Here is a 16,064-nt window from a genome sequence, read left to right as displayed (position 1 = left end):
GCTGGAAATGACTATGACACCAGATGTAAGGAAACTGCTAATGATGGCAAAGAGGTAAAATTGGGTTCCATGGTGCCATTTTTACAGTTTACTTCTTAACCAAATATTAAGCAGTAATAAACATCACATGGGATTCTTCCTCAGTCAGGCTTCTTTACCAGAGCTCCTCTCACCCAGTGACTAAGGTCTATGATAATGTTCAGCACCAGCCTTTGTTAAGGAAATGAAATTCAAGGGTTCTATAAGTAGAGAAGGGCTGGTGCCAGCTGAGGTGGCAGTTCATAAAGTGGCTTACTTTGACTGTAGCTGCTTTTTATTCAGTTGACCTTTTGTTTGAGGCCTGAGTATATATGATTAGCCCTGGGAATACAAAAACATAAATGTACCAAAGAATTGTTTTAAGAGAGGGGATCCAGGAAGTGTTCAGGATATCATTTTGTCTTAAAGTTGAGTTTTGGGGCCCAAGTTTAGACTTTGGAATATTAGAGTCTATTTTGAGGGTCTGCACTAAACCATAGGCTTGGTAGAAACTATAGGTGGTCACAGCCCTTGTATCACTGGAGTCTAAAACAACAAGAAGTAAATTTCACCCAGGTTTTGTTGAAAAACTTGACCTATTAGTCTGAGAGTAGTCCATTGTTCATATCTTGGGTGCCATTCTGCTAAGTAACTGCACCCTCTAGCTATTAGAAGAAAGAACTTCAGGTGATTTGGGGTAAAGTTATTCCATTCCTTTTATACTTGTTCCATGTATCATCATTTCCCTTTTAAACTCCTGGAAGATGCATTCCTCAAAGAGCAGGAAGAGAAGTATCATGCTTCTCTTAATCAAAGGCAGACTTCTGCTTGGTCTCAGGATAGTAGTTCATGTATCTAGGCTTCTACACACCAACCGAGTCTTTTGCTGGGGGACCTTTCCAAAAAACATTAGGAGTGGCTTGGCAAAAGACTGAAACTCACTGAATAGTGCTATATCTGGGTTCTGATTTGCCCATGTGCAGAAAATGTGTGACTTTTAGTTGGCCATTATGCTAGTAACCCCAGCTCACAGTGGCCCCCAGGGTCTCAGTACTTGGCAAAGGGTTTGTGAATGCTGGTAGCTGCAAAGAGAGTGTAGTTGGGAACTCTATTCTTAAGGGATAGGAATGGTGGTGGTAGTGACAACTGTGGCTTAGCTTTGCAGTTGCCCAAGTGTTTGCCGGAGAAAACATCTGAGTAGTGTGCTTTGGCTCTTTGGGTCTTTTCAAGCAGGAGAGAGTTGATAAAGGGATTGAGACAGATGGCTCCAATCTGAGTGGAGTGAGTGCCAAGTGTGCCTGGGATGATCTGAGCCGACCCCCTGAGGACGATGATGACAGCAGGAGTATTTGTATTGGGATGCAGCCTCGGAGACTTTCTGGAAAAGGTGAGACCTCTCCTTACCTCCAGACTTTTATCTTCCTTACCCCTTCCTCATGCTCATTCTGTTCTAACCTAATCCTTGTCTCCTTTTTTCAATATCTTTCTCCTTAGCTCTGGTTTACATTATCTCTTGTGATGGCTTTCTAATAGAAAAAACACATTCTGGTAGTTTCTTGCCTAGTCATGGTTTAAATGGTAACCTTTCCCTCCCATTGCAGTGTGATTAAGAGTATTTCATTAACCTCTTTCTGGGTGGTATTTGTTTCCTGAGTGTATTTTTTGAAGTATACCATTCATAGTGATAATTTTTTACATCTGCCTATGGAAAACTGAGTTAATGGAAATGAGCTGGAATCACAGGGCAATTATAGAAAAGGAGTAGAGACCACCAAAGATGGAGATTGAATTGAATTAGAATTGATACAGAGCAGAACTCTTGCAGCAGGCCCTCTAAAGCCACAGGTAATGGAAGAATGAGACCAATGTGTAAGTTTCCAATAGGAACAAGACTTTTCCTACCGAGAAAGTGCCTTTTGTTTCTTACAGATGTAGTACAGAGCTTGGATAGAGGACCCTTGTCCTTCCAAGCTCTCAAAAGGTATCATGCACAGCCCTGAACCACAGAGTTAGGCTATATCTTAAATGAAATGACTAGCTGTGATGTCGAGTGCACACTCAATACAAGAAGAAAAAGTCTGAAAATTTGCATTTGTAGATATAAACGATTACAGATTTCACTCCTACTTTCCCTTTTCTCAGTCAATTCATTTTTTAAATGGGTAATACGTTTATAGCTTGAGTCATGCCTCTCCTAACAAGTAATAAGATGATATTTGTAGATGATTTTCTATTTCCGGCCTCCCCCTAATGGGGCAACATTTTAAGAAAACTCCATCACAAATATTTGACCCTTTTCTTTCCTTCCTGTTTATTCTGCAGATGTGCCAAGCTTAATAGGAAATTCAGAGAGGGTGTGCAGTTATCAGAATCATTCAGTTGAACTTGACACAAGGGCTGATTTTTTTCTTTTTTTTGAGGATCCAGAAGTTTTGTCCAAAGGTTCAGCTGATTCTTTCGTGATGGACATTGTACAGAGGAACCTGCTTAGATCAAAATGTCATTAGAGAGAAGCAGACCAACACAGCAAGCTCTATCTCAAAGGCCAGCAAAATCTCTTTAAAAACAAAGAAGTTAAACTTCTAGTAAAGCAGGTTAGTGGACCACAGGAGAGAATTTGACTAATTTTGTGAAATTCAGCCTCTCATCTCATCCCTTGCCCAACAATGACCTAAGGAGTACTATATGTCTCCTAGGTATAGAGTTGAAGGGAAGTGATTGGGGGCAGGTCTTCCTTGTATGGCCTAATTCAGAGTATCCCTAAACTGAATATCCAGACAGAAACCTGGCAGCTAAAAATGGCACTCTGTAGATGCTGAGTGATATGTAGGGAATGTGTCACTCAAAGCTGTCATGTGTGTTAGCATTCCTAACCATTTTTCAATGTCATTTGCCTTTAAAAGATTTCAGTGGTTCATAGAGGGCTTGCCTTGTTGGTAACTGTGAGTAACAGTGGGCATCATGGAAGGGGTTAAACATGTATCTTAGGTAGAGAAAGAAAAATTATCCATTCTCCCCTGGCAAAGAGAGGAAGAGGAGAGTAAAAGACCCTGCCTTGTGCATCCCTTGAGGTTCAGACGCAAATCCTTTTCTTCACAGAAACAAAGCCAATTGGACTTCTGAGTACATAGACATATAGCGTGATTTCTTTCCCCCAGGTTTGATGGTATTTTCCAGTTCAACAGCTCTGCCAGATTTGGGGTGCTTAACTGTACTCAGTGACCAGATTTTGTCATTGCAGATACAGAGCAAATCAGAGAGACTCTGAGGAGGGGCTTAGAGATCAACAGTAAACCTGTTCTCCCTCCAATCAACACCCAGCGACAGAATGGCCTGAATCATGACCGAGCACCGTAAGTCTCTGACCTCTCCAGGGGTTCAAGCCTTATGTCCCCAAGTGGCAACCTCCTATCCCAGGGCTTAGAGGAGATTCTGTCTTTAAAAGCTTTCACTTCTAATAAGTTAGCAGTGGGTATCATGTCCCCACCCTCACCTCCCCACCCCCCAGCCCAGGGCCTGTGTGAAAAAGAACAAAGCCTGGGCTTAGAGAAACCAAAGATTTTTGCAACTTCATGAAAAGAGTAGGTAAGAGGGTGGGAGATAGGGGGCAGAAATGTAAGTTGGCAAGTTTTAAGACTCTTTAAAGAGTCATTGTAGGGTGTGAATATAAACATCTGCAAATATTTACATGGGCTCTGTGTGAGGCAGGTTTGGGATGAAATCAGATTTGGGACCTTCCAACCTTGAATAGGGCCATTGTAATGAGCATTGCTTCTTTCCTTATCTTAGTTACTCTTTAGTTGCCCTTCCTTCCTGATGCTTGGTCTTCAGCTCATATATGTAGTTCCATAAGCCTCCTGCCTAGCCAGCCAATAGAAGACCCTTCTGGAAACTGAATTCTATTTTCTTGCTGCCCCCCTGGGAGGGAAAACTCTTGGCAGATCTCTCGTGACTTTTATGTAGGCTGTCACTTCCTGGGTGAAATTTGTACCCCTTGTGACTCTCCAAGGAAAGATTCCACTCCATTTCCCTTTGAGCCAGTAATTTCTCTTAAGACACAATGTAGTGGTCAGAGGGTACTGTAAGGATAATTTTAGTGTTTTGAATTAAAATGTAAATAAGTGGTTGCCATGGGGGATTCCCAAATATGAAAAATACCTAAGTCAGCTGGGGATTTATGGAGATTTTAATCAATAAAGAGAGAAGGAATTAAGGAAAGGTGAGAGAGAGAGAGAGAGAGAGAGAGAGAGAGAGAGAGAGAGAGAGAGAGAGAGAGAGAGAGAGAGAGAGAGAGAGAGAGAGAGAGAGAGAGAGAATTAATTTGAACTGCTCTGGCTCAAGCTGAGCCAAGCAGTAGTTAAAGGCCTTGGCCAAAGTGGCCTCCCTGAGCCTAAGGGAAAGAGGAGTCAGTCTTATAACTTACCATGAGACCGTCTCCAAGCTGGGTTCCAGTCCTCCACTGAAAACTATTTCCTGAACTGAGTTCAGAATCTAACTCCACTCCAAACTCAATTGCACTCTGAACTCCGAACTCAATTTTCTCCTGACTTTTTACCCCTTCCTTTTAAAGAAATTTTCTCTTATGTCACCTCCCGTAAATTTTCATGTCTACCAATCACAGTAGATGCTTTTTTCCAGGACTGCCCATTCTAGGTTTTCACCTTCTTTGGTTCTCACCTTCTCTAGTTAGATTATTTCTTCTGAGTACTTCACACCTCTTTGTTAAGCTTGCCTTTTGTAAGTTACTTGACCTTTTTGATTAATTTAACCTTTACAGGTACTTAACACCTTTTTGTATTAGATCTAAAAATAGACCTATCTTAACATTCTAGCTTTACTATAAGGTATGAGTTAGGGACTTTCATTGTTCAATCAGGAGTTTACAACTTTATCTTCCCCTAAGGCACTGTCTGAGTAGGGTGGAATAATTTTAAAAGTTCCCAATACATTCCTGATTCTTGTTAGACCAAGTATTTCCATTGTTACAATAAGGGAATAGCTAAACCAAATCTTCTAAAGAACAGTCTGAGTAGTTTTTAAGATTCACAGTACATACTCTCTACCTTTCAATCTTGACTATGCCAATCTAGCTAGAGTCAGCTAGAGAGGCTCTGCCTTAGGTGCTTGTGTAGCAGAAAAGAGATCTCATCCCAGGGTGGTAATACTAGGGCCTGAGTCTAATAAGAGGTTAATTCATCCATCTAGGGGAAAACATGTTGCTAGAAAATGAACTTCAGTGTTAGAAAGTCTGGCAGAAAAATCCTAGATAGTGTATCTGAAAGGAGATGGTGTTTACAAAAAAAAAATTCTTATATAAAGGCCCAGTATTATAGACTGGTTAGGATTCCAGATTGATTATTAGTTGTTTTCTTTTTTTTCATTCAATTTTATTTTCCATCCCAAATTCCTCTCTCCTCCCATCCCATCTAGTGAGAAAACAAGAAAAATAGAATCCATTGTGAATATATGTATAGTCATGCAAAACAAATATCTGGATTAACCATGTTCCAGAAAAAAAAAATAGGCAAAAAAAGAAAAGAAAATGCTTCAGTGAGTCCTTTGGAAGTGTGATAGGTCATTGTGTTAGAGTTATTGCCAAGTCTTTTTGTTGATTATCTTTTCAGTATTGCTCTTATTGTGCATAAATTGTTCTGGTTCTGCTTACTTTACTTTATATTGGTTCATACAAGTCTTTGTAAATTTTTCTGAAGCCTATTCTCTTCATCATTTCTGATGGCATAATAGTATTCCATTGCATTCATTTTATTCCACCATTTCCTAAATGATAGGCATCCCTTCAGTTTCTAATTCTTTGTCCCACTACTAAAAGAGCTGCTCTAAAAATTTGTGTACATATATATGGGTCTTATTCTTCTTTCTTTGATTTCTTTGAGGTATATACTTGGTAGTGGTGTTGCTAGGTCAAAGAGAATGTACAGTTTAATAGCTTTTTGGACATAGTTCTAAATTTTCCAGAATAGTTAGTTCACAGCTCTATTATAGCCTTTCTAAGAAGTTATTATTGAATATTTGCTATGTGCCAGCCTTAAGCTAGGTCCTTTTGAGAAGCTGAGAAATATAAAAAAAAATTTTTTGCCATCAGAGAATTCATTTAGTTGAGGAAACAGAAAAAATATATGCGAGAGAACAACTAAATGTAGATAGGCTAATTCCAAGAGTGCAAAGATTGCCTCGTCCTACAATGTTCCTAAAGATGGCCTTTAACCTCAAGATTGCTGGACCTTCTTGGCTTCCTGGTATGACTGGACCAGTTTGCTGTGATTCTGATCCTAGTCTTAAAGAGTAGCACTTGAGTTGTCCATTAGTCTCTCAGATACTTTCATCCCTCTGATGCCCTCTAATGGCCTCTTAAGTCATGGTGAAATTTTCTAATATAAAAGTGCTTCAGAAAGCTAAATGGGTTAGGGAAAAGGGGAGAGGGCAACTAGGTGGTTCAGTGGATTGAGAGCCAAGCCCAGAGACAAGAGGTCCTAGGTTCAAATCTGGCCTTGGTTGTGTGACCCTGGGCAAATCACTTAATCCCCATTGTCTAATCCTTGCCATTCTTCTGTCTTGGAACCAATACATAATACATATTGATTCTAAGATGGAAATTAAGGATTTTTTTTTAAGACCAGCTAAATAGCATTATTTTATTGGTTCTTATAGAGTTTTAAATAATTAGTTTTTTCTTTTCCAATTACATGTAATACATTTCCACATAAATTTTCCAAAATTGTATGATCCAAATTGTCTCCCTCCTTCCTTCTCCACTCCCAGAGCTGGCAAACAATTCTATCTGGGTTGTACATGTATTATCATGCAAAACATATTTCCATATTGTTCATTTTTGTCAGTGAATAATCTTATAAAACCCAAATCCCAAAACATAGACCCAAATAAACAATTGAAAAATTGTATGATTTTATCTACATTCCTACTCCAACAGTTCTTTCTCTGGAGGTGGATAGCATTCTTTCTCAAAAGTCCCTCAAAATTGTCCCAGATCATCATATTGCTGAGAAGTACCTAAGTTTTTCACAATTGATCATTGTACAATATTGCTGCTACTGTGTACAATGTTCTCCTGGTTGTTCTTCTTTTTTTTTTTTAATTTAATTAATTTAGATTATTTTTCCATGGTTACAAGATTCTTGTTTTTTCCCTCCCCTCCCCTCTCCTCCCTCCCATAGCCGACACACAATTCCACTGGGTTTTACATGTGTCATTGATTGAGAACTATTTCCATATTGATATTTGCACTAGGGTGATCATTTAGAGTCTACAACCCTACATATCCCCATCAACCCATGTGATCAAGCAGTTGTTTTTCTTCTGTGTTTCTGCTCCACTGTTCTTCCTTTGGATGTGGATAGTGTTCTTTCTCCTAAGTCCCTCATAATTGTCCTGGATCATTGCATTGCTGCTAGTAGAGAAGTCCATTACATTCGATTGTACCACAGTGTATCAGTCTCTGTGAACAATGTTCTCCTGGTTCTGCTCCTTTCGCTCTGCATCACTTCCTGGAGGTCATGGAATTCCTCCACTTTATTATTCCTTTGGCACAATAGTATTCCATCATCATCAGATACCACAATTTGTTCAGCCATTCCCCAATTGAAGGGCATCCCCTCATTTTCCAATTTTTTGCCACCACAAAGAGCGCAGCTATGAATATTCTTGTACAAGTCTTTTTGTCCATTATGTCTTTGGGCTACAAACCCAGTAGTGCTATGGCTAGATCAAAGGGCAGACAGTCTTTTAGCACCCTTTGGGCATAGTGGAATAGCATTTTAGAGTTTTCAGGTACCTTAAGAATTATCTGCCCCCTCATTTTACAGTGAGAAAACAGTGGCTGAATGGTTAATTGATTTGCCTCTCCTGGATCACAAAGCTTGTTCATAGCAAAGCCAGAAATAGAACTTGGGTCTCTTGACTCCTCATCTAATATGTAGTCAATTCCACACAGTCTGCATATGCATATCCCCTTGTGCTCTGATATCTTGCCCAGCTATAGCTGTGAAGTATTTTAATGGGAATATTTGAGAGATACCATTCCCCAGATCAGACCTGGATATACACTATACTCAATTGTTACTTTTCAGTTATTTTTCAGGGTTACTTTTCAGGGTTAGAAAGCTTTTAGGATTTATACATCTGGTGTTTGCACCCTGAATCTAAGGCTCAGCTGGAATGATTATGGCTCTCAGCTTACAGGGTTGTTGCAGAGGGACTTTTGGCAGCCAAAGAATTTATATATAGAAGAGGGTGAATAGGGAATAGGTCAGAAGTGCTTGCCTGTGGTGATCTGCCTTCTTTGAGCCCAAAACATGCATGCCCAAGGAACCAGAGAAGGTTTCATATTTAGTGTTCAGTGTCTGCAGGCTGGGGTATTAGAGACACAGCAGAAATAAATTGTTAGGAAGTAGATGCAAAATGATTTCTCCTTTACATAAGAATATTCTTAGAAACTTTCCTCACTTTCCCCAGGGTTGAACTTCTGCTATCTTGAGGAATGAAGGAGATGTACTCAGTTCAGACTAGTAAGCAGGTTTTTAATATCTATGTTGCCCACTCTGGGACTTGACCTCCTTTCAGATAAACCAAATGGATTACAATTAAAGAAAGCATCCATTAATGTGCTCGCACAAGTTTGTTGCATCTTCCCCATGATAGTAGTCATCAATGTGTGAGATATTTAGTTTATGTGTTTGATTTTCACTTGATCAGGCTTTTGTGCTGTGTAGTAGTAACATACCTTTGGGGTTCTGAACGTGGTCTGTCTTTTTCTTTTCTCCAAGTATGCTAAAGAGAAGCTTAGAGTCTGGGAAGGCAGAAAAGTCTAATGGTTAGAACAACAAATTAGAAATTGGGTCACTGAGATCTCCCAGTGATTTGGATAAAAGGGAGCTGTCACTGTGCTCATGCTTAAGTCTCAGCTTATAAAGCAGGTATGACCTTATTTGCTCCCATCATGGGCTTTATTCATAAAGTCATGATTATGAGTTGATTGTGGCCTTGATTGATAGACATAATACACAGTATCCCAAAAGTCTAGTGCAATTTTAATCTCCTAAAGTTTAAAACATGATGAGCTACTAAAGCTTGACACCACACTGAGACTTTTGGGATATACTATGCATGTAAAAATGCCAAATTATAGCAAACCAGTAGAACTTGTTTATAATCATGTAATTAGAGATAGGATTTACACCTATATTATTAGGTTACCATTTTATCTTAGGCTTTAACTTTTTTGGGATGTTAGGTTTGAGATACTAGCTTCTATACTAAACTAGATTTTTGAAAGTAAGACCTATTTTAGTTCTGTTAAAAAATGAACATAACAAAACCAAAAATTCCTTATTTCTAATATTGTCACTTTGGGACCTGAGAATTTTCCTTGTAGGTCTAATTTCTTGCCTCCCATGAATTCTTCCTTCCACTTTAGATAACTTGTGCCCCCACCTCTCCTGTTCTTATTTCATTCCTGCTCTTTTCCCACTCCCTTTAGGAAAGAAGAGTCACCAACCTCCTTCATGACCCATTCTAATGTTTCACAACTCCTACATTCCAACCATAAAATATGTATTTGGCTTTTCCCAAGATGATCTACTGAGAAAACCATATTCTGGCACCTCCCCCTAGTGAATCTGCCTAAGGGTAAGGCAGCCAGGGAACCGTGCAAAACAAATTCCTCACTGAGCTGAGGACAGTAGCACATTAAAAACTCTGACTCTTCAATGTTCCCACGTGACTGAAGAATAAAATGACCAGGCATACTTGGTATTTGAAGTTATTAAGTTTTTTTAATTAATTATTTTTTGGCCAAAGATAATCTAATGGATTCCAGCCCTTTGCTTTCCAATTCCAGTTTCTCTGAATAAGCTGGGAAAATATTCATTATCAGCTTGATTGTTTCAGATAATAGAGAAGTCTATGAATACCCTACTATAGTTGTGAGACCTAATGACTTGTCTGACTTTGCAGATCTTGGCCTGATGGCTCTACTGGCAATTCATTAGCCAGAGCCAAATCTTTCTGTTGCTTCCTTTTGAAGGGGGCCACAAGATGGGCTGGAGAGAGAGAGGGGTGGGGGGGAGAGAGGGATGAGCATGTATACAGGGAATAGGAAATGGTACTTAAAAGATTCCCAGCTACTTGTGAAAAACTTGGATATAGGTAGTAGCAAAAGTACCCTGTAACAAAGTTAAATGTCTAACAAAATAAACAAAAACACCCTACAACATAGACAATTTGAATTTGTGGTCTTTTATGTCAGTGCTCAACCAGTAGAGTTGTTTGAATTTGATGCCTTTCATCTAGTCCGTCCTTTTACATAGGAGCAGCCTAAAGGAAGGTCTAGGAGAATGAAATGACTTAACCAAAGTCATAGACTAGCACAGCAGGAACTAAAACCAGGGTTTCCTGTTGTCTTTGAATTTACTTATAATCCTTTGACTTCCTATGAAGAATCAAGAACACTATTGATCCTTTAAAATACTTCTTCTGGGATATCCTTTGTTTAGAAAATGATTGAACAAATTGTGGTATATGATGGTGATGGAATACTATTGTGCTATAAGGAATGATGAATTGATAAATTTCTATAAGAACTGGAAAGATCTACATGAACTGATGCAGAGTGAAATAAGCAGAACCAGGAAAGCATTATACACAGAAACTAACATTGTGGGATGATCAAAGGTAATTGACTCTGCTACTAATAGCAATGCAATGATCCAGGACAATTCTGAGGGACTTAAGAAAAAGAATGCTGTCCACAGCTAGAGAAAGAACTGTGAGAAGGGAAATCTATGATTTATCACTTGCTTATATGGGTATATTATTTGGGGGTTTGGTTTTAAAAGATTAGTGTATTATAAAAATGAATAATATGAAAATGGGTTTTGAGTGATAATATGTATATAACTCAGTGGAATTGCTTGTCAACTTCAGGAGTGGGGAGGGAAGAGGGAAGAGAGGCAACATGACTCATGTAACCAGGGGAAATTTTTTTAAATAAAATTTAAAATAATTTAAAAAAACACTCCTTCCCTCTACATAGCATGCATAAAACACTCTCCTTAGCTACCCTAGTTCAAGTGAGAAACATTGCCCCCAGTTTTCCCTACTTCCCAATCCCCATGTTATGGATAAGAAACCAGAAGAGGCCTGAAGAAAAATAACTGGACCATACCAAAGTTCATTCCTATTCTGGAAGGGAGACACAGAACTGAAATTAGAACCCAGATTTCCTTATTTGTTCCAAGTCTAATGCTCATTCCAGTATAAAAGAAACTTCCTCCTTGAAGTTAGAAGCAATCTGAGTTCAAATCCTGCCTCTAATACTTATTGGTTTTATGACTCTGGAACAAGGTACACTTTCTCTGAGCTTGTTTCTTCTTTGATAAAATGGGAATAATGATCATTCAACTACCACCTTAAAGTGCTATAAAATCATGAGCTATCATCATCATACTGAAAGAAACAATTATGAGCACATCACACTTCTTATTCCCTAAGATGAACCTAGAAGGAACTTGAAATTTGAGAGAGAAAAAAAGTCTGATTTATACTCACCTTTTCATTGTTTCACAGAGAGAGTTGTATTTCTACTGTGGGGAAACTATCGTTTCCCCATGTTGCAAATCAAGCTTCCTTTCCTTCAGAAAGTCTTTCAAGACCTCCAAGCTGCTAGTATCTTCCCATTTAAGGCTATATTCAAGCTACTCCATATCAATCTTGTATGGACCAATTTCTACATATATTGTCTAACCCATTAATTAGAATGTAAGCTTCTTGAGGACAGAAACTATTTTTGTCTTTTCATATCCTCAGCGTAGTACAGTACTTAGTGCATAATAAGTGCATAATAAATTCTTGTTGATTGATATTGTCATGAAAGAGAGTAATTAGGATTTGTGATCTCTAGGGTTGTATGTATATTTCTAAGACCAGAGTTTAGGGCCTGGTCATGCCAGTTTTATCTCACCCTAGAGAAGCATCATTGTTTTCCCTGGAGATATATCTCAAAAGGAAACAGTTACCTTTCAGTTAGGGATCCTAGAAAGACTAAGGGCAGGTAGGTGGCACAGTGGATACAGGGCCAAGCTTAAAGTCAGGAAGAGTTGGCTTCCTAAGTTTATATCCAACCTCAGACACTAGTTGTGTGACCCTGGGCAAGTCATTTAACCATGTTTTCCTCAGTTTCCTCATCTGTAAGATTTGTAAGTTGTATGGGGGGCAGCTGGGTAGCTCAGTGGATTGAGAACCAGTCCTGGAGACGGGAGGTCCTAGGTTCAAATCTGACTTCAGCCACTTCCCAGCTGTGTGACCCTGGGCAAGTCACTTGACCCCCATTGCCTAGCCCTTACCACTCTTCTGCCTTGGAGCCAGTATTGACTCCAAGATGGAAGGTAAGGGTTTAAAAAAAAAAAAACAGATTTGTAAGTTGTGTTGAAAGAAATGGCAAAACCATTCCAATATCTTTTGTCAAGAAAACGCCAAATGAAATCACAAAGATTCAGATGCAACTGAACAACAACAAAAATAGAAAGACTACTTAAATAGGACTTCAAAAGAACCCAGGAATGAACTCTCAATACCCTGCTTTCAAGACTAAAGATTTCCTCTGTGCTCACTTTGCTTATGTTTTCTTTTTTTTACAATTCCATGTACGAAGTCCCTTTGAACAGTTTTGCCACACTAGTGCACATTTTTAAACAGGAGTGGCAAGGAATTCACCACTGAAATAGCTTGGGTAAGCTAATGTTTCCATGTTAACACCACTCACATATAACAGAGTTACTCTCTTCCTTAAAAAGGAATTAAAATAAGAGCAGTTACAAACACCCTAACTCTAAGCCTGTGTTTTCAGCAATTTTGAGCTCCATCCAAATGCTACTTCCCCCTTATTGGCATTGAACAATGAGAATATTTTATAGAGTATTAGCCATTGTTGGGGGTCACCCAACACTCTAGCAGCAAGGCCCTTCTTTAAGAAAGAGAAGAAGAAGGCTTTATTGGGGATTTGGAGAAAGTATATTGCTCAGAGTCTCAGAAAAGGAAAAGTTGTAGGTGGAACTCACAAGCAGGGAAAAAAGGATCTTAGTTCTCAAGTCTGAGCAAAAAGGTGAGCTATATATGAGGGGAAAAAGCCCTTAGGTCTCATGGTTAAAGCAATCAACAGTTAATTAAAAGTAGCTTGACCATCTAAATTTTACTTATACTTCTTTCACTCCAACACCATTCTTTTTTTTTTTAACTTGAATTTTTTTCCCCCTGACAATGAGTGAAAGGAAGGAAAGAAGGGGGGGAGACATTAAGTGCCTACTATGTGCCAGGCACAGAGCTAAGCACAATATTATCTCATTTCATCCCCACATACATCCTGGGAGGTAGATGCTATTGATAATACACAGGGAATTGATATAAATTTATAAAATTAAGAGCTGTCCCCCAATAGATAAATGGTCAAAAGATATTCAGAGGCAGTTTTGAACAAAGGAAATGCAAACCATCAACAACCACAGAAAAGAATTTTGGAAATCATAACTAATAAGTATTTGCAAAGGAAACAATGCTCAGGTTTTATCTCATACCCATAAGATTAATAAAGATCACAAAAGAAAAAATGGTAAATGTACTCCAACACTATTCTGTTTAACCAAACAATTCCTTCTCCCTTCACTCATTACCCCCATGTCACTTTCTATCTGGTAGATATTGGTGTTGAGTCCTTGGTCTTTTGCTGTTATATGATTTGAATGTCAGCATGTGTTGCTCTTTAGTAATTCCCAGAAGTCGAAGGCTTGTCTGTGTGTATATCTGTATAATCCCCACTACAGTGCCTAACACAGCACCATCTTCAGAGGCTTGCACAGTGGAAGATTTGTATCAATAACAATGGTCAAGTGTTAGTCATACATAAGTGGAGGAGAAGAAATTGTGAAGAAGTTCAAAGGGGTTAAGTGACTTGTCCAGGGTCACACAGCTAGTTAAGTATCTGAGGTCAAATTTGAACTCTGGTCTTCCTGACTCCAGGTTTGCTTCTCTATCCATTGAACTACCTAGCTGCTCTTGACACTTGTCTTTTAAGACATTCTGTTATGGATCCACAGATCCTAGCACAGAAGAGACCGTCAGTCAGGGTAAGAGAAAGTAGAAAGTAGTGGTTGACAACTCCCCAATGAGGTATCTATCAGTCTAGTAACAGAAAGAGAGAAGTCTTCTGTCTTTCCAGGGTAGGTATCCAGGATGATGACTCATTTAGGCACAAAGGAACAAACCAAAGGCCTTGGCCTTACCTGCAGACCAAACTCTGCTACTAACTATGAGCTTGCACAAGTCTTTGCCCATCTGTGGACCTATTTTCTTTGGTTTTAAAGTAAGATTAATTAGATAGCTGAATTCTCAGGACTCCTCCCAGCTCTAACATTCTACAGTGTTGCCTTCCTTTAATATAAAAGCATTTTAGTGTAAAGGAAGTGAAGAAACCCATAAAGCATTACTAAAGCTTATAAAATTTTGGGCAGGAAACCAAAGACTTTAGGGCACAGGTGGTGGTTTTATCAGTGTTATCAATTGATGTCAAGGGCTTAACAAAAAAGAGGCAGATTTGGGAAGTGAACAGCTGGTTAAGAAGATGGTATTTCCTAGAAAATTGGCAAAGATGACAACAGATGGGAAGTCTATGTCAGGGGGTGGGGTGTGGACAGACAGGAACACTTAATAATATACTATTGGTGGAACTACAAGTTGGCCCAAACATTCTGGAAAATACTTTGGAATTATGATGAGAAAGTGATTAAATTGCCTATAACCTTTGACCCAATGATTCCACTGCTAGGCATGAACCCAAAGGAAGTCACTTAGTAGAAAATCCCCATATATATTTTATCACTAGGTCAGTTATTTTTTAAAAAAAGGCTTTATGTATACCAGTTAATCAACAGATAATTAGTAAACACCTATTATGTTCTAGGCACTATGCTAAAAGCTTAGGGTTATGTGTACAAAGAATGAAACAATCCTTATTTGCAATGGGCTTATATATAAAAATATATGCAGCATAATTAAGGTTAATAAATAAAATTATATTCAAAGTAACTAAATACAAGATAGTTTAGGAAGAAAGGCACTAGCATTTGGGTGGATTAGGAAGGACTTAATGTAGAAAATGATACTTGAGGTTTATCTTAAAGGAAAAGAGAAACTAAAGGTGGAAATGAGGAGGCAGGGCATTTTAGGCTTGGGAACAGTCATTGTAAAGGCACAGACAATGGAGTGTCATGTGAGAGGCACAGAGAGGAAAAGGTCAGTTATGCTGGATTACAGAGTAATAGGAGGAGTAATGTCCACTGAGGCTAGAAAGATGGGGTGAGGCCAGGTTGTGAAGAGCTTTAAAAACTAAACAGAGGAGCTTATATTTTATCTTAAAGACAATAAGGAGTCATTTGGAGTTCTTTGAATGAAAGAGTCACACAGTCAAATCTCTAAGTAAAGCAATATGCAGGTTAAAGTGGAATAATAAGAGATCTGATTTAGAGACACCATTTAGGAAGCTGTTGTAGTAATCCAGGTGAGAGTTGGTAAGGACCTGAAGTAAGATGGTAGCTGTGTGAGTGGAGAAAAAAGGGGTCAGATGTGAGAAAGAGTAAAAGGTAGAATGCTAGTGTGTTCCTTCCCAAACTACCTTGTACAGTAAGATTTGGCAACTGATTAAGTATGTGAGATAAGGAAGAGTGAGTAGTCTAGTCTTACATGAAGCCTTTGACAGAAATAGGGAAATTTATTAAAAAGAAGGGTTCAGTCAACAACATGGAAATAGGTTCTGATCAAGGTCACATGCAATACCCAGTGGAATTACGCTTCGGCTACGGAAAGGGCGGGGGGATGAGAGGGAGGAATAGAATATGATTTTTGTCACCAAGGAATAATGTTTGAAATTGACCAAATTTTAAAAAATTAAATTAAAATTTTTTAAAGGATTCAGAAGGAAAGATGAGTTCTGTTTAAGATGTCTCTGGGACATCCAGTTTGAA

At 38.7% G+C, this 16,064-nt stretch overlaps 1 protein-coding gene across 2 annotated transcripts in view; it reads left to right on the top strand.

Moving 5' to 3' along the window:
• SUFU (SUFU negative regulator of hedgehog signaling) overlaps window positions 1-16,064 on the top strand; it is a 178,221-nt gene that overhangs the window by 127,959 nt on the left and 34,198 nt on the right. The window contains exons 7-8 of one of the 2 annotated variants that reach the window (XM_001369211.4): window positions 1,249-1,405; window positions 3,260-3,371. In XM_001369211.4, coding sequence (XP_001369248.1) covers window positions 1,249-1,405; window positions 3,260-3,371 — 269 coding nt within the window. The remainder of the gene's footprint in view (window positions 1-1,248; window positions 1,406-3,259; window positions 3,372-16,064) is intronic. The other variant, XM_007479094.3, reaches the window with a different exon arrangement.

This window comes from Monodelphis domestica, chromosome 1, assembly GCF_027887165.1.
Source record: "Monodelphis domestica isolate mMonDom1 chromosome 1, mMonDom1.pri, whole genome shotgun sequence".
Lineage (NCBI taxonomy): Eukaryota > Metazoa > Chordata > Mammalia > Didelphimorphia > Didelphidae > Monodelphis > Monodelphis domestica.
This window is presented reverse-complemented; position numbering and strand designations above follow the sequence as displayed.